Source organism: Trematomus bernacchii, unplaced genomic scaffold (genome assembly GCF_902827165.1).
Source record: "Trematomus bernacchii unplaced genomic scaffold, fTreBer1.1, whole genome shotgun sequence".
NCBI lineage: Eukaryota > Metazoa > Chordata > Actinopteri > Perciformes > Nototheniidae > Trematomus > Trematomus bernacchii.
In genome coordinates, this window is record NW_022988098.1 from 5,660,972 (window position 1) to 5,684,938 (window position 23,967).

General features: G+C 38.8%; 1 protein-coding gene across 2 annotated transcripts in view; it reads right to left on the bottom strand.

Moving 5' to 3' along the window:
* The window catches only part of pdzrn3b (PDZ domain containing RING finger 3b), a 101,787-nt gene extending 92,901 nt beyond the window's left edge, over positions 1-8,886 (bottom strand). Inside the window, exons 1-2 of one of the 2 annotated variants that reach the window (XM_034121763.1) lie at positions 8,054-8,886; positions 1,771-1,857 (exon numbers count right to left, since the gene is read on the bottom strand). In XM_034121763.1, coding sequence (XP_033977654.1) covers positions 1,771-1,857; positions 8,054-8,767 — 801 coding nt within the window. In that variant the 5' untranslated portion in view covers positions 8,768-8,886. The remainder of the gene's footprint in view (positions 1-1,770; positions 1,858-8,053) is intronic. The other variant, XM_034121764.1, reaches the window with a different exon arrangement.
* Between the last annotated feature and the right edge of the window lie 15,081 nt (positions 8,887-23,967).

Consider the following 23,967-nt stretch of genomic DNA (forward strand, 5'->3'; position numbering starts at 1 on the left):
TTTCCAGGAAGTAGGGCTGCGTGATATAAAGGACATTTTGCAATAACGATATATGACCTGCAGCCAACACAATTGTTACGGCTAAAATTCCACAAAATGATTTCCGACATAACTTAATTGAACAAATGACACATGTATTTAAAACCATTGAACCGAACACAAAAGGCACCAAAACAATTATGGTAGTTCAATTTTTAAGTGCAGTTTTCTACTGAAAATGTATTTCAACTAATTTACGACTGAGTGCAAAATCCCACTTTTGGGGATAAACAAAATACAATGAAAGCCCTAATGGGTCACAACAATTTCATTCCAGAATCTGGGCCAATGTATTCAAATATATCTGAGGGCTAGATACCAGTCGGGGTGAAAGAGAAAAATAAGTCTATTTATAAATGTGGGTGAACTGACCCTTTAACCCTGCCCATGAGTGTTGACTCAAGGGTTAGCTTTAATTTCAGATGCTTCCCAGGCCTGAAGGGACATTTCTGGCCTGCAAAAGGGCATGTGGACATGTTGGATTGATATAAGGTAGATCTGTCGCCATGACCCCAGAGTCAGAGCTAAGACTGCTTACATCTCTATCAGCACTCTCTTTAAAACCAAATGTAAAAACACTCTACAGTCCTGCAACACAACTGCAATGTAATGAGATACTTCAAGAAACTTTAGAAGTCACAGTGCTAACTCTAATTCATTATTTCCGCTCTGCTTCCTCTCTCAAGAGGCATCATGTACAGTGTTAACGCAGCAATGCTTTGCGACTAATTCTTACTTCTTTGCTTTACAACTAACCCCCTATCTTCAGAGTTGTAGACAAACTAGCCCTTACACAGACCACAGAACCTGGCAGCTGATTGCTCGTACCAAGCCATGCCAGAGTGACAGCCACATGAAACGATTGTGTCAAAGGCTACTGGTATATTAGGTATTTCCATTTTAATGAATAGCTTCATACACAGACTGTTGATTTGAGGCTAGCAGGAAAGCCAAGTATTATATCTGCGCTCTTATGGTTTGGTTTGATACATGGTCCTGTCACAAAAGGTTGCAAATCTAGGAGGCTCCAGTAAAAAACACAGCTTTTTATGTGGAGATCTTTTTATAGTTTCCCGCTATAAAAAGTTTTACTATGATAATCTATGTCGCTGCAGAAAAGTGCATCACTGTGTCAGTGAGGAAAAAAAGCCCTGTAACCATTCAGTACAGTCCCAATGAAACAGATATGGGAATACTTTTTCAATAGGACTTCAGCTGCAGAAAGAGGCTCCATGTATGGAAGATTTGTAACCAATGTTGAGGTATTTTCAACCCTTCACTCAGCAGAGCGTGTGGCATCATTAACGACATTCACTTCAGAGCCCCCAGGGCGGAAAAGTGGCCGTGAAAGGTTCAGGCTGGGATAAAAAGACCCTTTCCTCTCCTCTGTGTTTACCTCACCACCAAAATCCCCTCAATTAGAGACAAAACAACTGCGGTCAAAGCCATAATCCCAGATTTAACTCTCATAAAAGTAATTATAGTTTTTTTAATCTGTAATGCCAAATCCGCGAAACCAGACCAATATATAAACACAATAAAATGTAATAGATGCGGTGCATCAATCCACAGACTAGAAAACACATGCATGAATGTCAAAGATGTGTACGTCAGTACAGAGAAAGTCTGTGGTGCTTCAAGTATGTGCTATTCATTCCTGCGTTGCTATATGAAACTTGGCTGATCACCGGGGGGAGATGAAACCTCCAAGACGCTCGGCTTTCAACCTACCGCGCATGGCCTTCCTCCTATGATGTTAAAACCCAGAGATCCGCCCTCACGAAGAAGGACAACCGTCGCGCTTTTTGTCTCGCCTTCCTAAAGACAGACAGAGGAGAGACACGTGAACAATGAGATGGCAGGAGGTTATGACATAATAATCCTTGATTAACTCAAGGTGAGCTAGAGAATGATTGAATTTATAGAAGAACAAAGCAGGAAAATGCAATTATCTTATGTATTAAGGATAATAGTGTAACAAATTGTATTGAGTTAATTAATGATAGCTCTGCATGAGGTGATCTGAAAGTGTAAAAGTGAGAACTCACATCTTCACTAGGGCTGAAATTAATTGATTTTATATTAAAACTGCAGTTTGAAACAGTGCCACTTTCAAATGTAATGGGCTTAATGATAATACATATTTAACAGCTGCTTCCAAGGTGTAGGCAATGTGGGTTTTACACACTGCTGGCATTTTGCTTGCATATTTTTGGTGTAAGCCATAAAAAGAGACTGAGACGTTCTCTAGTTAATAATCTGTCTGAGGTCCCGTGTCTGTACGATTAACATTTAGCTAAATAAACATTTTAGCTAACCGGCTAACAATAGCTCTGTAGTTGTTGAGTATAATGATTGGCACCTAGAGAGGCAGAGTTGCTGGAATTTCATGGTAAAACTCTAAAGAGTAGGTGTCTTATACTGTGAATATGTTAAGTTTATCACTCAAAAAGCTGAGTCTTGACTTCCAGGACTATGTGAAGCAGTTCATAATGTAGGCTAAGTCTGTGAAGCTAACGTTAGCTTAAGCGGTTACAATGGTAAACTGTCAACAGTATAATTAGGGGTCGTTAGCTGGATATCAAAACACTGTTGGGTGTGACATACCATGGGTTTGTCATTAACCAAGTAGTTGATATTAAATAGAACATCAAAATGATATCCGAATGTTATCGAGAAACCAATGATATATTAGTAAATGGGATTAATTATTCAGGGTTTCTATGGACGACTCCACAGTTTAACTTAAATGGACATTATTTTCTAAGGACCTAAAGAACAAGAATCTGATATTCAATGAATCTAGACACAAGACAAGTTTGTGATTATGCTTGGTACAAATACCCTTGTTTAAAACTGTAAGACTCAAATTGAAATGATAAGAAATATAAATGTAATTTCCCAATTCTGCTGAGCTCCAAAAGATTAAAAAATTACAAAAGGACAAAACTATTTGTTTTTTCTTCTGCATAAAAAAAATGATTTGTTGTTTTCAACTATCCATTTTAATCCATTCCGTGGCTTTGAACCATAATATTAGTATTTGGCTAATATTGTCGGAAAAATAAAACAATAACTGAATATTTTTCTCAAATCAATCAGCTTTGGCTTTGGCCACTCCCGGCTCAGCAAGCCGAAAGACCAACAGTGACCATTCAGAAAAGCCCTTCCCCCTCAAAAACTGTTGTCCTTTGTAAATTAATACACCAGAGGACCTCTTACTCAGTGACAACATGACATGAAAACCTCTGGGAAACCAGCACAGTCAGCTCTTAATAGTTGTTTTCCAAGCAGGACTTAAAGGGAGTTATGAGGAAACATAATTTCAGCTGCCACTCCAGTATGCTGCTACATTCTGTAGAGCGACTAAATATAAAGCTTGGCATGTACAGTGTCCTTACTGCCCTATATTCTAAAAAGACCATCATGTGCATGTCAGGCCATTCAGGAATGTGTGCTCCTGCAATGTGTCACGGCACAGCATTAGCGACACATGCCTCCCCATTAGAGAGACTACAGCCGTTACTGTCAACAAGAAAACAGTTGGGCGTCAAGTGAAAACTTGATTTGACAAAAAAATAAGAAACGAGTCCTTTACTGGAGTTAAACTGAATTAGCCACAAGCCCTCATAACAAATTAGAAGAATTTTAAAAGGTTATTTGCATTTTGTCCTCGAGAACCATTAAAATGAACTCAGAGTAATTAAGGAGCGTTTTTTCCACATCTGTGAACACTCTAGCAAGTCTCTAATCCCTAAAAAATGAGGTTAATCTCTTCAGGAGGTTGTGTATTTACTTAAACAAAAAGGTATGCCTAGGTGATAAAAAATAACACCACCAAAAAGGCAAAACATGATCACACTGGAACACATGGAAGAGATGCCAAGTAAACATTAACTTTAATGGGAAAAGAAGAACAAGACAGCGAGGAAAGAGAGCAAACTGGCAGAGAAATGTTGGTCTGCTGCTCCCTTGGCGCACTCCTCAGCAACAGTCACACTTTCCGAGTCTGTCCTGCATCAAACTGCTTCCCTCAGTCTGCCTCTTAAAACGTATCTTATTATAGTGAAGGTACTGTAATGGAGAACAAAATGTTTCATTGGCCTAGAATTGAAGGGGATACTTCTCACCCCCCAAAACGACCATTATCTATTGCATGCCTGTTTATTGAATGAAGAAAGTCCCATTTATCCAGTCAGATGCTCACTACTTTCCAAGCACATTAATGTTTGCTAATTATTTAGACTGCACCAGTTGTTGTGTCTGAGTGTATTAACTGATGTTTTTGATATAGTGTAGGCCTAGTTGTTTTATTTCTACTTCGATCCATTAAGATTTGTTGTATTTTTTATTTATCCGAGAATGACAACGTTAACTTAAGGAATGGAAATGGCAAAAGAGGAATCGAATCAAAACACATTTGAGGTTCTACACAGTGAAATTATGACTTTGCATTCAACCTATACTAGCATTAGAAACAATGGACGGCTACAATGATGCGGAAGTCCAGTATTCCTTGAAGAGGCAGAAACTCAGTGGCTTGATCATGGTGGTTAATTGATAGCAGTTTGTGTGTGATGATGTGATGGATTTCAAATCAATTAGATCATTAGTGAAGCCAAAGTATGTATAAAAAGGAATCAGCAACCTAATCAATTTCTTTATTTGAAGGTTTACTCTCAAATAAAATGCCCAGAACTCGTGTTTTCAGTGACTTCTCAATAGCTGTTAATGTGATTTATGACATATTAAATTGGCACCAATGAATATGTGATAACTAATGGGCTACATTATACTGTTAAATTATCATAGATTCATGCTTTAAAATTAGACCACAATTAGCCTAATCCAATTGAGCCCATGATTTCCCAAATCAAATTCAATGTGAGGCTCAATCTGTTTTATGTCTTGTGATTTTGATAGACACTCTTTATCGCATCAAGTACAAACACCGTCATCCACGGCAGCTGAAGAGGAACTCGGTACAAAAACAGAGATGAAACTAAATGGAAAGTGTGAGAGCAATTCTAGCAGCCCTGAAGTGACCCAGAGGAAGATCTGAGCTGCTTTGTTTTGGCTTTGTTTTATTGCTATGGTAGACAAGACATTTCAAAAGTGTCAGGACTATTATTGGAAACTCATGTCAGTAATTCCACATGCAGGTCAGCTTGATCTCCTTCACAGTCGCTTCCTGGTTATTAAACGAAGACATTAAAACCCTCCATCTGGCTCAGGAAGTCCAAGCCGAGAAGCGACGGAGTAGCAAAAACAAACTAAAGTAGGTTACCCGTAACGATAGGCCCCGTATTCCCTCTTCCACAGTAAATCGAGGAAGAAACATGTCACAACAAAACTGCACTTTCACCATGGAAATGTACCTTTGTGAAACATGGCTAGTAGTAACGGATGCACTCCATTTAGCTGTTCCAGGTTCATGGCATTATGAATGCTGGCTCCCTAGCATGGATTAAAAAGAACAGAGCCATTATAAATGTCATTAACCTGGGCTTTTCCTGCTTTGACAAATCCTTATGTCCCCCATGAGAGAGGCAATGAGTGTCACCAAACCTGATAACATTTGATTACTGACATCATAAAAAAAGGAAGTAATGCTTTGAGGGGGCTTCAGTAGCAGTCTGCAAGTCGCCCGCCCACCACAGCTAATCCCACTTGTTATGCTCCTTTTCATGTAGCCATGTGTGTTGAGGCTCTCCCACCAAACAAGCCTGCTCTCTGCTTGACTGGACACAATGAATGAGTCTTTCTAAAAAAAAAAAAAAAAAAAAGGTTTCCAACAAACCAGATCATCCACAAAATGTAGTTTCATCCGACCTGCTCTTTCTCTTAAGTGAATGACTTCTGGAACAATTCCTGCTTTTTTATGTACATTTCAGAACAAAGCACTTCTGTTACCTCTGAACATACACTGAACATATCTCAGGAGTGGCAGGAGTGGAACACAGTTGTCAAATGAACTATGATAACCAGCTGTGTTTCAGGCCCAGCAAGCTCCTGTATGCCAGCATGAGCGATTTCACCATTTCCCCGGATCGGTGATTTTGATGCGCAATTTGCCATTCTAGCGGAACATGTTTTTCTGGGTATTGAGTTCATAGCGAAGAAATGAAACCACCAAGTGAAAAGAGGACCAAAAAAAAAGGAGAAGAGAGAGGTTTTTGGAAGATGTCACTTAAACAAGATGTGCAGTTGAGTGAGAAATTGAAACTTCAATGACCAAAAAAAGAGAGTTAAAAGGTTGGTTCGGATGTAGGGTTGTATAAGGTCAATAGTGAGTGTTTTACCTACAGTAGATGGCGGTTAGAAAATCCCCAGTTTGAAGGAGCAGACAAAAGTACTAAGCAATGTACTGCTATGGGCAGGGGAAGAAGCAAAACATATGTAAGCCACCTTAAAGAAAGGCCCACCTAAAAAAATCTACTTGAGTTCAGAATATTTTCATAGCATTGACGAAAATTGTTATTTTACCTCGCAAAACACTGGAGTTGCTGGTCTACTGCTGCCTCAATCGGTTAGTTTGTTTGTGTTATCGTGTGACTTTGGTGTTTTAAAGAGTTAGTTCAGAATCAACAGAGTCACACAAGAACAGAAACAAACCGTGAGCTATAATAACTGATCAAGGCAGCGGAAGAACAATAACTCTGGTGTCTGGGGGAGTTTTAAGACAGCTTGAATGAATATAACAGCTTCAGTTCCCAGTCAGAGTGGGCTCTGTGTTTGCAAGGTAAAGCGGTGAAAATATAATAAATATAGTATAGAAAATTGCTTTGCATTCATGCCAGTACTAATGTCTGTTTTTCCTAAACTTTAGACGTGCTGACCACCATCTCCTGTACTTCAAAACATCCAGACTTTCCCTTTAAGAGGTGTAAGTTTAAAGAGCAGTATCCATGAAGGTTCCCATTCATCCACATTACTTTATGTAACCCTGTCAGCAGTGTGTGCCCTATCAAAAGCTCCACCTCCTGTTCTTAGACAGATTGTATAACTAAGCCTGATTATTACAGTAGGACCCCTCCCCTCTGCTGATCACAGCAGCAGTGCAACCACCATGCACTAATTCAATTCATTAAGTTACTTATGAACTACTCCATCCTTTATGATGTTGATAATTGGTTGTTACAGGAGGCATTAGTTTTTTATTTTTTATTTGAGCCATAAAACACCCTTACACCAGGGCTCCTGGACCTCAACAGGGGCCCGTGTTAGCCCACAGATTTAGATACATTATTAACCAGCAGTGACCAGCAGGAAATACTCCACCTTTTATCCATTATCACTGTGCAGTATCCACAAAACATGGGGACTTTTAGCTCTTCAAATATGGGAACTGATCTCCACTCTCTTCAACAACACATACCACTTTGGTGCCAGTAACTTTGCTACATCCATGGTTCTAATTTGTTATGATTGTCTCAGGGGGAAAGGGGCTAACACCCGATGACAGAGAGCCTCAAACAAGCATGCTGCGAGGAGGCAATATAACTGCAACCTGGCTCTTGTTGTGTACAGAACTGCAGTAAATATTTGGCCCTCCCCCATTGACTGCCAGCTGGCCACAGGCACAGCTGACATCCATGTTTCAAAAACAGACAGTGAAGAAAAGGCACTGGAGGACTCCTGAAAACTTTGAAGGAGGACAATCCCTTAGATAAATCCTCAAATAAAGTTCTATTTTCATCTGGGGAGTAGTTAAAAACTATCCAAACAACATGGAAGCCAAGTAAAGGGAAGAGTAAGTCCCAGATAGCAAGCAAACATTTTGAGGAAGATATTTTAAATAAAGTTGGCACAGAAACAAGGATTAATGAGGAGGAAAATGCAATTTATGCACCAGAATGAACAATCAGAATCAACATTTTAGAAGTATAGCAGGTTGGATTGTTTGTACTTGTATGTGTTTTAAATCAGAATGCAGGTTATCCCTCAGTGACAGGGAGAAAGTAACAGTGTACAAGAGGACAAAAGTTGCTTGTACTCCTTAAAAGTAGCCTACCTTGCATGAGAAAGCCACGGTCTTGGTGAGGGAATCGATCCTCTCGCTGTACTCGGTGAATTTCTTCTGATATTTCAGAGCTGTCATCTGCAGCTCGCTGTGCACTTCCGAAAGTTGAGCCAGCAGTGCCTTCTCCCTCTTGTTGGCTTTAATAGTCTGCTGCTTGAACTCTCTATCCAGGCTGATGATTTTGCATTGCAGTGCGCTGTTGTGCGCCTTCAGGGTTCTCAGGCAGCAGTGGCTCTTTAATCTCTGCTCTCTGAGAGTGAGCATCAAGCCGCAGCCGCTCTCGCACAACCCCACCGGTCTGCAGTCGCACGTCTCCCGCATGTGAGCATCCATGTCCCCGAGGCTGAGGACCTCCGTGCATCCTTTATTCCTGCACTTGGCCGGGGTGTAGTCGCACATCTCGGTGTGCTCAGGCAGATGCTGCAGCTTCACCACGGCATCGCAGCCCCTTGCGTGGTTGTCACATTTGATCTCCAGCTTCAGGATGAGGTTTTTCAGGGGCAGGACGTGGTTCAGCTCTTTGGCGGAGATGCGCTGACATTTGACGGGGCAGCTGCTCTGCTGGACGACCCAGGGCAGCACGCAGCCGGAGCAGAAGACGTGACCGCACGGAGTCGTCAGCGGGTCCTCCAGCACTTTGTTGCACAAGTTGCATTTAAAATCCGGGTCCACGGTGCCCTTGAAGCGGTCCAGCTCGAATCCCATGGTTTCCGAAAGTCCAAAGCCAAACTTTTTCACTCCCCACCCCCGCTGTTCTGAGTCGGAGCAGTGGGGCGTTTTTAGCTGGTCATTGGTGGAGTGCTCACAGACCGACTACAGGCTCTCCTCACTGTCTAAACTCAACTAATTGACCGAGACTTTTGGTGCGTTCAAGTGCGCCTCGTAAATCTTCTCCAAAAAGTTTGAAAAGTTTTTAAACGTAAAATATAATCACTTGAGTTAATTTTTGAAGGAGAAATATACTTATCGTATACCTTTTAAATACAAAAGACAACATCTGGATGAAGTTGATTGTTATTAAAAAACAATGCAACCTAAAAATAGACATCATAGATAATTATAAAGCTACAGTTGCAGTCTATTCTGCAAAATGTCAACATTATATTTGCTATTAATGACTCTACAGACGTGGTGATAAAAATAACACAATTCAAACTCTCTTAAACGATGTTCATGTGACACAAAGCGGAATAAACAATGATTCCAACAGTCCCTGAAGGCAGCATTTTGAGGGGCGAAAGTATGGATGACTTCTCTACCGTAACTACTCTATTAAATGCGCATTTAAGGTTGAGACTATGGTATTATAAACCTTTTTTTGCTTTCAAAATATAAAAGCTTTATAGATAATAGATGCATGTAAACTTTAAATACACTATGGTTTCAATTATGTCCAGATTTTAAGTTATGTTAGATATTTTAAACTTGACTTATACCTGCTGCAGGAAGCCCTTATTTGTTTTCATACATAGTCTGGAATTTTTATTCAGCCTACATACTGTAGGGATAACAATGTATTTCAACATGTCAGATAAAGTCTAACATGGAGCCCTATCGTTGTAATCAAATGTTTCTCAGGGATAAACTGCCAAATTCCACAATGCATAAATGTTACACAAGTCAGGCGACAAGACTGCTAGATACTTAAAAAAACTCGGGGGGTGAGCGCTCAGGCATGCACAACACTTGTGAAAACAAGCAACTTTGGAAGGACACTACTAGAACAACCACAAGTGAGACGTTCAAGTTACAACACACTTTAAACAAGGAGGAGATTGGGGAAAAGTGGGGAAAAAATCAAGCTTGATCGTGGTGTGCGGTATGAAAATTAATATCTAAGATGCCACCGTGGGATTCTTGTTCGCACACACCTCTCACCACACTATTTATGCAAAGGAAGCATGGTATTGCATAATTTGATCACTTTGACAATTGAGTGCATTCTTAATCCCAGCAGGAGGCCTCTATAGTGAATGTATTTGAAATGTAAATTAAACTCAGTGTGCACCCTGCATGTGTTCAGGGAAGGAGGAGAATGGCCTTTGCTGCTAAGGCAGAAACGCTGTTGGTTCTGACCCCGCCTTGATGAGACACCCGTTCCTGGTTGCCCCCTCTTTTCGGAAATCCAGTTTTATGCAATGCCATGCTCAATAAAACTTTTCCATATGTGCATTATCCAGAACTAAAAACAAGGGCTTATCAAAGACTTCATGGACAAAGTGTGACAGAGAGAGTTTGAGCTCTCAGTTAATCCTACACTGATGTTATGGGTTGTCTTAGATGAAGTGGAAGAAAAACTCTGTGCAGTCACGCCAAAGGTCCTTGTACTGTGTGAGTGCCGCCTGATTCATACTCACTCTGCGATGACATACTTTTCATAGCAGGTACTCTTTAGATCGCGGCTTGATTCTTTTTTTAAATAACCTTTAGAAAGAGAAGAAATGAAAGAATGAAAGAGAGGGTTTTGCATTAACACCTTTTCTTTCGCCACTTCTCACAAACTGATTGGAGTTATTTCATGCACATCAGCTCAATATATCTTTTCACAGTTCAGAGATTAAAGCAGATATGAAATCTAGCACATTTGGTTCAGGTTACCTTGGAAGTATTATTATTGAGGTTAGGGCTGCAGAATCAAACCAGCAGCTACAACCAGCCTCTCGACCTCTTTGCCGACCTGCCCTCTGTGATTTATTATTTCAACCCAGGAACAAACAACCTGCCTGTCTGTGTATGGCTGTTTACTGCGAGAGTGCCTATTCAGTCAGGGAAATGTTTGCTCTCAAAATGGAGTGAGAATAAATAAACTGTTGTTTTTTTATAGACCATGTTGGAGTCAGAGAAAGCTATGAGATTCTTTTTGGATTCTTATGGTACAGTTTGTTAAAGGAACTGATATGTTATCTACTGGACTTGTCTGTTCAGGAATGTTTTCCATGAAGCTTTGTGAAGTGGCAACAGAGGGGGCTCAGACGAGTCCATGTTGGGTCCAGCCCAAAAGACAGACAACGTACCAGTGAAGATAAGAGTTAATCCCAGTCCTCCAGCCTAAACTGTGAGTGTGGGGTCAGGATAGACCAGACTAAAACGCTCCTCCCAGACCTGCAGGTCAAAATGGCATCTGAAGATCATTTCAAGCATCCAGGTGTTTTTGGTTTATTGCATCAGCTGATTCTAATTTAAAGGAATGTGCTCATTGGCTATTTTGCACACAGTTATGTGCTTATTTATGCTAAGCTAAACTAATGGCCTGTTGGTTGTAGCTTCGAAGTCTAAAAACACAAGAGTATACTTATCATTTTTAAGTAAGCACATTTGCCTGTTTCCAAAAATGTCTTAGTATTCCTTTAACCGAGAACTATCATTTATTTCTCATTAAAACATATAATCCAATAATAGATGTGTAGAAAAAGTGTGTAATCCAATTGAGTGACATGAAGAGATTGGTCCTGGGTTTCATTGTTGAACCCTCTTGCTGGAAGCCTTTGTTGTAAGGCAACAGAGAGATCGAGTTTTCAGCATGTGTGATGGGGGTGTTTTGTATATATTGCGTTTGGAGTTGGGCCATTTAGTAATCATCACCACTCTTCTTTAGATATGTCAAAGACATGAGGGCCATGTGGGAAACTACAAAGATGAGTTATTGCTTTTCGGGATGCCTTTTCATGTTGCGCTGAAACACGATGTACTTACAAAAGAAATACACTATCATCTCGCTGTGGTTTCTCATGTGCCTGCAACTCCCTCGGGAGTCAGTAATATTGTCAAAACCGAGACTAGCTCCCCAGTGATTTATACGCCAATACTATGGTTTGTTTTTCTTGCAAACATCAGTGACTTATTGTGCCTTTCACGAGGGGGAAAAGGAGTTTTGTGGCTCCGGCGCCTTGAGTCAATAAGTAACTTTTAAAGGCTGTTTGGAAAGATCTCAGGGTGACCTTATAGACGGTTTGGTCTAGTGGCTGGGAACCAACAATGGTGTACACTGGTCTTTGCTAACAGGCCACTGACAGATGGGGTGATCCAAATAACCCTGTCGGTCTGTTTTGACAGAGAACAGCAGCTCAACCGTCACAACATCCTCACAGGCATAAACATGTGAATCAGTAATGATTGCACAACACAGGTGTGAGCAGCGGTGTTTTTGAGGTACACTCTTGATAGCATACTGGTTTTACACTCTTAATTGACTGTGAGAGTGTTGTGCCACACAACGGCGTCTCACTAGGCGTAAATTGTTAATCAAATGCAGAAAAACAAAAGTAGATCCACAGCAGAGATAGTGATGTACCAAATATTTGCCGTTGCTAAAGAGATCTGTATCACAAATTGCTCTGTGTACATGAAGGGAAGCCAATAAATGTCTTGCTTGGTTTCTCACAGCAGACGGCTATGCATTCTCACAGGGAGGTTTGAAACAGGATGTGGGTCAGTGGAACCCGGATTTACCCGACAGCGAAACTGCAGGTACAGAAAATCCCCATTTTATATGAACTGAAGTAACGTCTCAATCTGACCTAAATCTGCAGTCACAAACAGAAGCTAATTAAAACATCATGGTAGAGATGTGCAGACAGAGTAAACAGTGCCTTTGGCCCCATTTGGCTGAGCTGCCCTTCTGGACCAAAGAAAAATAATAATTATTACTACATGTAGAACAAGTTTTATTGGTGGTGTCACCAGCGCTGTTGATGCTATTATTACAATAATTACTGTGAGAAAACCTGCCCTTTACACCTTTTTTGCTTGGTTAGTGCATGAATGGACACGTAAGTCGTTTATTATGATATACAGTAGGTGCTGCTAAGATAACAGTTGTGGTTTGATTTGATTTTGTTGCATGTCTGCCTGAGATTAGTTCAAGACCGTTTAATACTTGTTTATTTGTATTAGTAATGTGATTTACCAAAGAGTTTTCCCAGAATAAGTAAAACAGAAGTAATTTATTAGGAGCTCATGCTACAAAAATATGGGTATTTTGTTTAAAGGGCCCCTATTATGCTCATTTTAAGGTTCATCTTCTTATTTTTGTGTGTCCTTTAGTGTTAATAAGGGTCTTTATGTTTGTCACACTGCCTGTGCTGCAGCAGCTCGACCTCCACCACCCATTGTATTGAAACAGCTTCATAAATTAATCTCAATATCCATAGATGGAAAGAAAGACGTTTGGATCAGATTAGATTCAAATGAATTTATTGTCACCTCCTCGGAAATGTGTCTTTGGTTTCTCCAAGTACAGCAAGTTGTCGATACATATAACACAACACTCCAATAAGACACACAAGTATACAATTTAGAATAATGCAAATGGTAATGTAGCAACGATCAGTCCTAAAAATAATACAAGAGAGGAAATCTAAACATGGATTATAATAACGACACCAATCATGCTGTGTTCAATGCTGGTTAGGCATGGGGAATATGAAAACCAAACACGCTATTTTTACAAAGATTTTCATTATGACTGAATATCCATTTTTGCCACCATTTCATACTCAATAAAAGTATCTAAATCAAAAGTTTCTATTTGCATTTTCTTTTAAAGTTGGACATACATGCAAGAATAACCTTTAGTTTGATATTTGAACAGTGATACTCAACATACAGTTCGTAGTCTGGTTGAGCTCTCTCTCGTACACAATGTCATGGAATTTGCTTTGCATAACATAAAGTCAATGAGTTTGTTTGTTTCAAAAACTGTTGAGCCTGAAATGTCCACAAACTTCCTCTCGAACAACTAACTGTCAAGAGGCTGCTGCTAATGGACATGCCTCTTGGCAAAGATGAGTAAGGACAGAAAATGTTGAAAGGTTGAAAACAGGCAATTAACTGGCCCCTGGCCTCCTGTTATTTCTTGAAAGTGGCCCCCGGGCAAGTTCAGTATCCTTGCTATGTCCTGGACTTCTGTAATATTTAGCAGCTTATGCAGTAGCGATCTGACCTGCAACACAAGTGATCTGGCCCCCTGTAGAAAGCTTATGTTCTTTTTTTCATCGTTTATTTCAGACATTTCACACGACTTTCCATAAATCTACTGTGGATAACAATGTATATACAAGGATCATGTAAATCCCAAGAAATGTTACCTTGTTATACTGCCCCCACGTGAAGACAAGATGTGTACAGAATCATAAACAATGGTGGTCACTTTTACTGTGTGGATAAGCAATATGAAATATGTCTCTCATGCACATTTCTGTATACATCATGAGTCATTCTTTTACCACATAGTGTTAACATAAGCTGCTAATGGGAAAGATGGCATCTGCTACTTGATGCAATTCCTAAACATACAGTTTGTTGAATCAATTGTACTATATAAATGAAATAAGCAAACACAAAATATAAGCATTATGCCTTAAAAATGTTTTCTCACTTCATGAATAATACTGGAAAAAATGACCTATAGTTGAACACAGCATCACATTTGACATTGTAGGCCTATATATGTAATGATGATGTGCAATCAGTGTGTTTTCTACCTGAAACTATCAGCAGAGCGTCGTAGCTTGTATAAAGCCTTCAGCATTTTTTCAGATGGACTAACATAATGCATTCGTTACAGAGGTTTCCACTCACAAGTGTGTAATATCAGGAACAGATGAGTCCCTCAGCAGGGGGGAGGAAGGCACTTGAGAATCTATCAGAAAAAAAAGAGAAAGTTCCTTCTGAAGCATGTGAAGCATTGCAGATTTTCTGGAAGCTCTGTTCCCACTGCGACCATAAATAACATCCAAAGTATACTTGGCACCTCTTATCTCAGCTTATTAAATAAAACATCGGTTAAAAAAAAAAGTTAAAAGACGAACCACACTGTTGAATGGATATGATTTCATATTCATATTAAACCCATTTAATGTTTAATATATTTTATTATTTCAAGATTTTTTTTTAAACTATTTTTTGACTCTTTGATGACTCTCCCATATTTATTTTATTTCCATAGTCAGACATATCAAATTACAATATTTAATTCTGCTGACTATGTTCATGCTTCCCAGAGGATAGTCCTTAGACACTCAATGACCTCTCAGACTTAAAAATAAGATATTTTAAAATCTAAATGGTGCAATAAAATGACTGAGCATACTTGGACTGTACTCAAGCATTTGTCTAAATCCCAAATTATACTTTTGTTATATTGTTTTTCTGCAACAATCCAGAAGGACACATGTAGCCTTTCCACTTTGCCCACTGGTCACTGGTGGTACTGCAACAACACAAATCCCCTTTGGCCCCGAAACACATTTCATCCATTGACGAAAACGAGTAAAACTATTAAAAGGAAACGTAGAACTAAAAACAAGGTCAGTTATTATAATATTATGATTACTTTTCGAATTATGAAGCTTTGAACAGAGCAGTGTTTTGGAGTATACCAGAGGATTAATTGAAATCATGCTTAAAGTGGACCTATCATGCTATATTTGAATAATATAGTGTAGGACCATACCTATATAAGGCATTTTTATATATTTTTTTTTTCAAAATACCAAACAGATCATGCATTTTAGCCATGCCTCATTTTGCTCAATTTGACATTTTTTAGCTCTGTTTTTGCAAGGGCAGATTCTGTGAGAACAGCACCGCCTACAGGCCTGGCATATGTACTACAGCATCTCCAGCGCTTTCGAACGGCAATGGCCGTGGCTGTCTCCTCCTGATTGGTGGAGTTGGCCCAATAGCCGTAGCTCCACCGTCCTGACGTCAGGACAGTGATCAAATCTGGATCAGTTTTTATCAGATCCGTTGCAGCCCCTTTTTTTAGAGATTTGGGTATGGAGGAAAATATAGAGGGTTGTGTTTTCTGACACTTGGTGAGTTCCCTGGAACACCGGGGACACATATTCATGTATAAAAGACGTACAAAAGTGCATTTTGCATGATAGGTCCCCTTTAATATAAGATTATTTGTCCTTGATCGATAGCTAATGTTTGCTAGTAGATAGATAGCTAATGTTCAGTAGTAAGTTTGCTCGCTAACTTTTTTTATACATTTCAACACTGTAATCCTTTGTTAACCCTTCTGGCAGTAACAGTCATTTTAAACTGTGGACATGAGTTTTAGTAAGGAGTCCGACTGTGTGTTAATAGTTTGTCACAACAGAGCTATCTACACAAAAGAGACGGTACAGAGTCATTCAAAATGTCCTTATATCAGATTTTGAGCCATTTTCATTTGTCATCCTGCAAGCCACTAACTATGAGGATAGATGTGTTATCGTAAAACCCTTCCATAGGCGCAGTGTAGCTGTAAACTGTCTTGAATAAAATGTATTGTTTACAATGATGCTAGCTCTAAAAAAAAACCCACTAGATTTATGAGTATCCGAATATTTTCAGCAGACCTATTTTGAACATTATTGCATCGCACATCTGTGAGATAGGACAAACTCAAACCAAAACACCTTATTACAATTGCTCTTTAACTGTGGTTTGGGGCCCCGAGGGAGTTGCAAGACACTTTCTTGCAGCCACCAAATGGTTCACATATAACATATTAAAATAAAATAACCTTTGTTATACTCGCGAACAGCAGCCTGATAACTCTGGGGAAGGTGCAACTCTGAAAAGTCTATAACAAATTCTTTTAAAGTAAAAAATAGATGTGATTTTATGCGACTGAGAGAGATTTCATATTTAAGATATGATAACAGAAGCTTGCAATGAGTGTTTGTATTCAGCATTGGTCTTTCCACAGTATATATATTACCATATTCAAATATAAGTAATCTAATGAGCTGCTCGCAGACTAGTATAATAAAAGCGGAGACATTTTGATAGTGCTCTGTATTCAGATCTTTTTAAGTTAAACAGGAAAAAGCATCTGCGTGTGTCCTATTCCATCGACCCTGATTTCTATACAGAGGGGAAATACTGTCATGTTCATCGGCACCGGCCACAAACGATGTGACACAAATGGAGGCAGAGTGGGCACTGAACAGCTAGCCCAGAGACTGTTGGCGAGTGGCATCAAAATATGACTTCCGCTCGCACGTTAAGATCCTCTTTTTCTGTTCAACTACAATATGGCTTCACTTTCTTTCTGCTGGAAATAATGAAACGGTTGCTGGGTTAGTTAAAAACAACCAATCAGGAATCCCATCTGACTTTAGCCCTTGAGCCTGATTTTAGGCTATAGGTTAACTAAAAGGATGTGCTTTACAATCAATAATTAGGCTGTATAAACTGTGCAATTATTCAACCGTGCAATAGTCATATCACTTAGAATTTTTACTGCGATATCTTTATTGATACGTACCTATACCACTGTGTATATTGATATATTAAATATATATATTTATTGTTGCTGTATATTGAAGGACAATGTGCACCTTTTTACTTTGACTTGAACCCATACTTTTATTTAATTTTCTCTTATTTTTATTTATTTCATTTTTTTATTATTTATTTAATTTTTTTTAATTGTATTTATTCATTTTATTTCTCTTTTCTTTAAATTATTTAAATTATTTAATTTTTATTTAATTTTTATTTAATTTTTATATCATTTTTATTTCATTTTTATTTCATTTGTTTTACTTTTATACACTAACAGGGAGCAAATCTTACCCCATGGGATAAATAAAGTATTCTTCTCTGATTGTAATATTAACGCTAATTAGTTTGATCCAATCTTTTCTTCAGTGTAACGGTCACATTTGCCCGTTGGTGTTAAAGTATGAACAATCAACAGTTGTTCGGATCTCTACAGTAAAAGGACTGTTCATATCATGCTCTTGCTCATCCACCATGCATGGGAAAGTGTGAAGTATGCCGGTTGGATAACCTGCCACGTCAACACTACAGTCACAGCTTTCCGCCTCATGCTCGCTGTTCTCATTATCAACGAGCTTTCAGCAGAGCAGCTTTTATCTGCAGCTCCAGTTGTGCTGTCACCCTGCTTCAGGTGTTAGCACAGCTTCTCCAAAGCCTCCGATTGCTCACTGAACTGTGAATACAACACATCCCAGAAATATTTTCATCATAGCATGTGTTCCAACTTTTTTTGGGCACTGTGACACCGGGGATTCAGATTAAAAATGTCTTTAAAAATATATTATTATTATAGATTTATAGATTGTATATTTAAGGGTTTATTATCTAATGCCTGTCGACATGCTTCAAACAATTAAGCCACGCTAATGCCCCCTATTCACCTTATAGTCTAGTTGCCAGCCAATAGAGTCCTAATGTGAACCCGAAAGTGTACATAAATAACATGACGTGTTTATATGATATTTGTGCTCTTTCACTCAATAGTACACAAAGTATCCAAACAAAAAATAGCTGTGTATTGGTAAAACTGAATATTATATACATTTTAAAAAGAGCCATTCTGCATAATAAGTTATAATAAGTAATTTGGTGATAACACTTCTGACCTTTAACTTAACATCATGAACTCAGGACATGAGTATTTTTAGACTGGCATTAGTACTTTTCTCACTACTGATAATATTTAACATTTCCAGATTGAAATTGCTCTAATGACTAGATCTATATTGTATATTTTGTTATGTAGTGTTGTTGTGTACTCTAAACATGTTGGAGGGATAACATTGTCAACAGCTTAGCATCATTACCACCGTCACTTCTTCACAAAAATAATTAAAGCCATGCATCCAAATATCAGTTCTCTCTCCTGGGAGTTTACCAGAACAATTTCAGAGGAGTGATCACTGAAATCAGAAACATACATTAGGTGACAAGAAATGGGTTGAAAGCAAGAATGATGGTCAGACATTGTGTATGTGATCAAGGAGAAAAACAAACAGCCTGATTGGAACAGTCAAACCAGTTATTCCAGCAGCAGGATTCACTGAGGGATAACTCAATATACACGGAAACAAGGCAATGGCCTGTGTAAGTAACATTAGGAGCTAATCGGAAACAAGCCCCTTCTAATTAGCCATTACCAAAATAACAGACTGAGGTCATAGTTATTGCTTTCCCTTATGCGCTGGTCTGGCTTTGACTCGATTTGAACGGTTGCAGAAATGAAGTATTTTTAGAGTTTTAAATGCAGCCTTAATCTAATCATGTGCCATTATAATCAAGAGATGGTTGTCTCTGGTGTTATTTATCGTCAAGAGAGTAAATACGGATTAACGGGTGAAATTATGTTACTTATTTTTGATCTATTGTTCTTCTCTCCCTGTTTGGCCCGTGAAGCTGTGGTGTGATTTAAGAGATCACTTGATAGGCATTTAATATGTTGAGGAAATTACATTTTCTGATGTTGTTTGAAGGCAACCCTGTTTTCTCAATCAGTTTATGAGCAATGTAGTCCTGTAGGAACATAGAATATTCTGCCAAAATAACAGAAGAATCAGAGGAGAAAATGTGGTGTTAGGGTTAACTTCCATGCTGCGATATTTAAATCAAAATATGATGACAGTCTTTGGGTTTTTTGCCTGTTTGTTTTTGTTGCCGACAAGTAAATATAAGTTTTTGAGTGTGTATCACTCTTAAGAATGTTTTCTCCCGAATGTTACCTTGTATAGTTCTTTATTTAAGAATGCATATTGACATTGTAGATACATTTCCTGTAGTGAACAATACATCCGAACCTTCACAAAGAAGGATTTCTTTAGGTAAAATCGAAGGCTTTCGGCGTTAAAGCTTGCGAATAATATGGCAACCTTGATGCGTTATAGAAAATATCGCAAACTTCCTCTTGTAATTCCACCATGAATGTTTGCCATGAACTTGCATGGCAAACATTCATGGTGGAATTACAAGAGGAAGTGTGCGTTCATTTCTAAAAAAGGTAAAGAAAGCGAAGGAATCAGCACAAGTTACATGTATTTCATTGACTGAACACCATGGATCAGTAACAACCATCACTACCTTGGTGTAATAGCAAACCTTAGCTATGAAAAATGGCAATTACACTCGCTTAAGGTGCGGTGAAAACAGAGGAAAAGCTTGTAGAGTAGAAAATAAGCTTTTGCCCTGTGTAGCCCACATTATACTGTACGGAGGGTGATCACAGTGCCTTTCTGTGACAGTGGTTTTGTCAATGCTTTAGCTAAGTGTCTGAAATTGTTGGACTTCATGCCAATCATTTAGAAATGATGTAAAGAAAACACCCTCGGATTTATCTTACTAGTTTGTTAGGCATTTCTTTTATTACAACCCCACACAGGTATTAGTTTTATCTCCTTCCAAAATACAAGTAGTTACCAGTACTTTAAACGTAATCTAGATCAATCACAGATTACTATTGTGATTCATGCATGACAACAATAGTAAAATCTTTCAATCAGCAAAATACACTTCTACAACAAAGATGAATTATGCAAAGGAGATACTTGACTTGATTGCAGGGCTGATTATATTCTCCTCACTGTCCTACGTCAGATGCCTGAGAGGCAAATACCTCGGCTGCATTCGGTCCAAAGAGTGTTCGCCTGCCAATACTACTGCTGCTCTACCTGGCCCGATCAGATGGGAATGGAGATAGCGTCTGCTTATATTCTTTGCAGCGGCGTGAAAACAAACACACCTCTACCCCACAGCCGAACACAACCTTCCTGTAAACGCTGTGCAAAAAGAAAAGCCAGATATCTTTTTATTTGAATATTTTAGATTCTGAAAAGGATCACGGTGAGAGATAAATATCACAATGTGTGGGATGGGCCTAAAATAACAAGCAGTAGCTTTGGTTTAAAAACATTGTGTGCAAAAATATGATAATTCTTTGAACAAAACACAAGTCTCCTATTTAGCATTCCAGTTTCTGACCTACTTGTTCACACAAATCAGCAAAGCTTGAATAACTTCTGTATTTTGGAGAAGAATATGAAATGATTAGCCTTGAGGCTGTCCTGGTTTGTGTCTTTCAACACATTGTGTGTCTCTTTTTGCCACCGTAATGACATAATGTAGAGTAAACGTGTGGTGTGGACTAAATATTGATAAGCAAAGTGCTTTACAAAAAGCAAAATGACAAATAGAAGCTAGACAAATACAAATTCTACGCATTAATGGCAATTGGACGGATTAAATGTAAGAACATTTGGATAAAATGGGTCAAGCAAATAACAGAGTAAAAGAAGAATAGGACTATGCCTTATTCAGAATACGCCAACCTTTTTCGGCAGCTAAACAGCTTAAGAAGACGATCAATAAACAAATGTTTGGTCACACAGCTTTGAGAATGAAGCCTGAAGCTAAACACAGCTAAAGTTTACTGGGGGTCAGTACAGTCTGAAAATCAATAGGGAACAAGTTTCTCCAGAATTAATCAAATTCATTCAAAAATACTTGTTTCTTTGTATGTTAAACACATCAAAGCTAACAGTTCTGCAACCCATACAACTGTGGGTGGGAATAGTATTTTTTCATCTGTTCTTAACATCCAATTGTCCATGTGTTTGGGCTACAAACACACAATGATTGTATTGTGGATCTATTAATAGTGCATCACATGCAACTGCTATCTGACCTGTTTCAAGGTCCAATACTCGGAATTGTGCGCAAATGAAATTACATCGCAAAAGCCCATGAAGTTTCAAAGAAGCTACTCCTTTTTGCTTCTGATTGCAATTATCTACATGGCAATTTATAAATGTCACCTTTTAGCCAAAAACACAGTAGGCAGAGAGAAAGAAACAAAAATCTGATTACGAGCTACAGGTCCTGTCGAATGAGGGGCAAAGACGGAATTTAAATATGAGAGAAACCATACATATGGGAATTCATATCGCGGTGCTTCAGTTTCCAGAGAGGACGCTACAAATGTAACTGAAACAGTGTGTAGCAACTTTACTTTGGAGCATGTAAGCAATAGCACCAAAAACCTAATTGCTTGGCGGCATTGTTAAGATTGTTAATCTACAATGTGTATTTTTTTAATTTGTGCAAATCTTTTTGTTGTGTTTTCTTTCCACCCTAAACACAACTTCACTTTGGAGTTTCTGCTAGCATGTCATTTCATGCCAATTTCATGCAATTGTATTTTCATATTTCTGCAAAAACATGCTCTTATCTCTAACAGATGTTTTTGGTTAGCGTTGCTCAGTATGAGATATCTGTCTCCCAACCAACACAATGGAGGTAAGTGGGACTCTTTTGTAATGCATTTTATAAACTCAACTTTCTCACAAATCAATGACCCGGTTGATCAACAAAATCGACAGACCTTAAAATGACAGTGACACTATTTTGGGAGAGATGTTGTTGTTTCTTCTTCAATCTTGTCAGCACCTAAAGCAACTCAATTCCATTCACCAGCAATGCACTGTAGAGGCAACAATAACAATAAAACCCAGAGCTGTTTGTCTATCTCCACTACAGGTGCGTAAGAAATGTTTATTTCTTTCCAATTTGGGTGAACTGACCCATTAAGAGCAAACCAATGGAGAGAACGCATCACCAGCCCTAACTGTTAATAAGAGTGTGGGTTTTGTGGCAAGGAATAAGTTGAGGGGTCCACCCAATCTATCAGAATCACGTTGAATGCTCAGCTCGAGCAGAACTAACGCTGCTCGCAGAATCACAAATCCTCCGGGACATCATTAGTTACTCTGAGAATGGCAGCTCGAGTACTGGGATGCTTTTTTTTCTTTTAACCGTGCAGTGTGCAGCATTGAATCAATAACACACGATTCATCACACTTTATTATATGACACCTTTAGGACACACTCCAGTGGTTTTGTTTTTCTAAATGAAGATGATGAGCATGTAATGAGCTTGATAATGATCGTTCAGGAAGCAATCTACTCTTAAGGACTACTTTTTGTTTTTGCATTTTGTGCGCTTGAAATTAAAGTTCCAAATGACTTCCCTTTGTTTTTATCTACGTTGTGTTATCAACACATTCATATTCATGATCCTGTGATGTGTCTTGAGGTGTTTTTAATCTATACTTTGAGAAGATATGCTTTGATGCTCATCGTCTCAGAGATATGGATTGTTTTGAAGTTTGCGGTCTGTGAGAGCTGTCCATCTGGCTGCTCTGATGCCCTCCAGGTCAATGTTGACTCTGCAGCAGGTCCAAATCAGTGATCTTCAAGTAAATCTAAATAAACTGTTGTGCTGTAATCCTTTCATGCCATGTATAATAAAGCTCCGAGGCTGCATACACAGTCCTCGCACCAGATGGGGCTTAAACGGCTCGCATACCCTGCCACTTTTATCTGGACGCTCTCCAGCGTAGCTTTAAGTTAGCCCATGATGTCATGCTTCTCAGGGTTGTGGCCAGACGAGAGCTTTTGTTGTACAGAGCTATGTCAATATCTTTGCATCGTGAGAACAGAGAAAAACCACAAGAAAGGGACGACTTTGACATAAAACAAGTTTTTACAAAGTACAACAGCCTCCCGTTCCAATTTACAAATCTGCTTCAATTCACCGTCGTTGTTCTTTGAGTTTTATGGAAGCGAACCACTCGCTGTGCTCAAAAATCATACCATGTGTGGTCATTTAACATTTGTGACCTGTGAAATATGTGGCAAATCCAAGCTTTTCAGTCGTCATGATTTAGAAGTGAAGAGGGTTATGGTGACATGCATTATGGGGCAACAAGGGCTGCATGAACACATGTACTGTAAGTTGGTTATACAATGTGATGAAATGGAGTAAGGTGCATTTCACAGATTTTACACATTATAATTAGATTACTCATCATGGGATGAGGGGGGACTCACCCGTTGTATAATGCCACCCTAGAGGTCTTAATAACCCTGATGATGCCATAATGACTTCACTAGGGTTATCTTAGTTTGGAGACTATAATTATAGGTTACAAAACAAAATACTTTAAAAGAGCATTTACCAGAGACAGGAGCCAAATGATTGATGCTATTTAACAACAGTTAAGGGGGATTCTGGCGATTGTCACAGTTGGAGATTATATGTCGGACTAAGGTCAAGGTTCCCCTGGTTTCATTAAAAT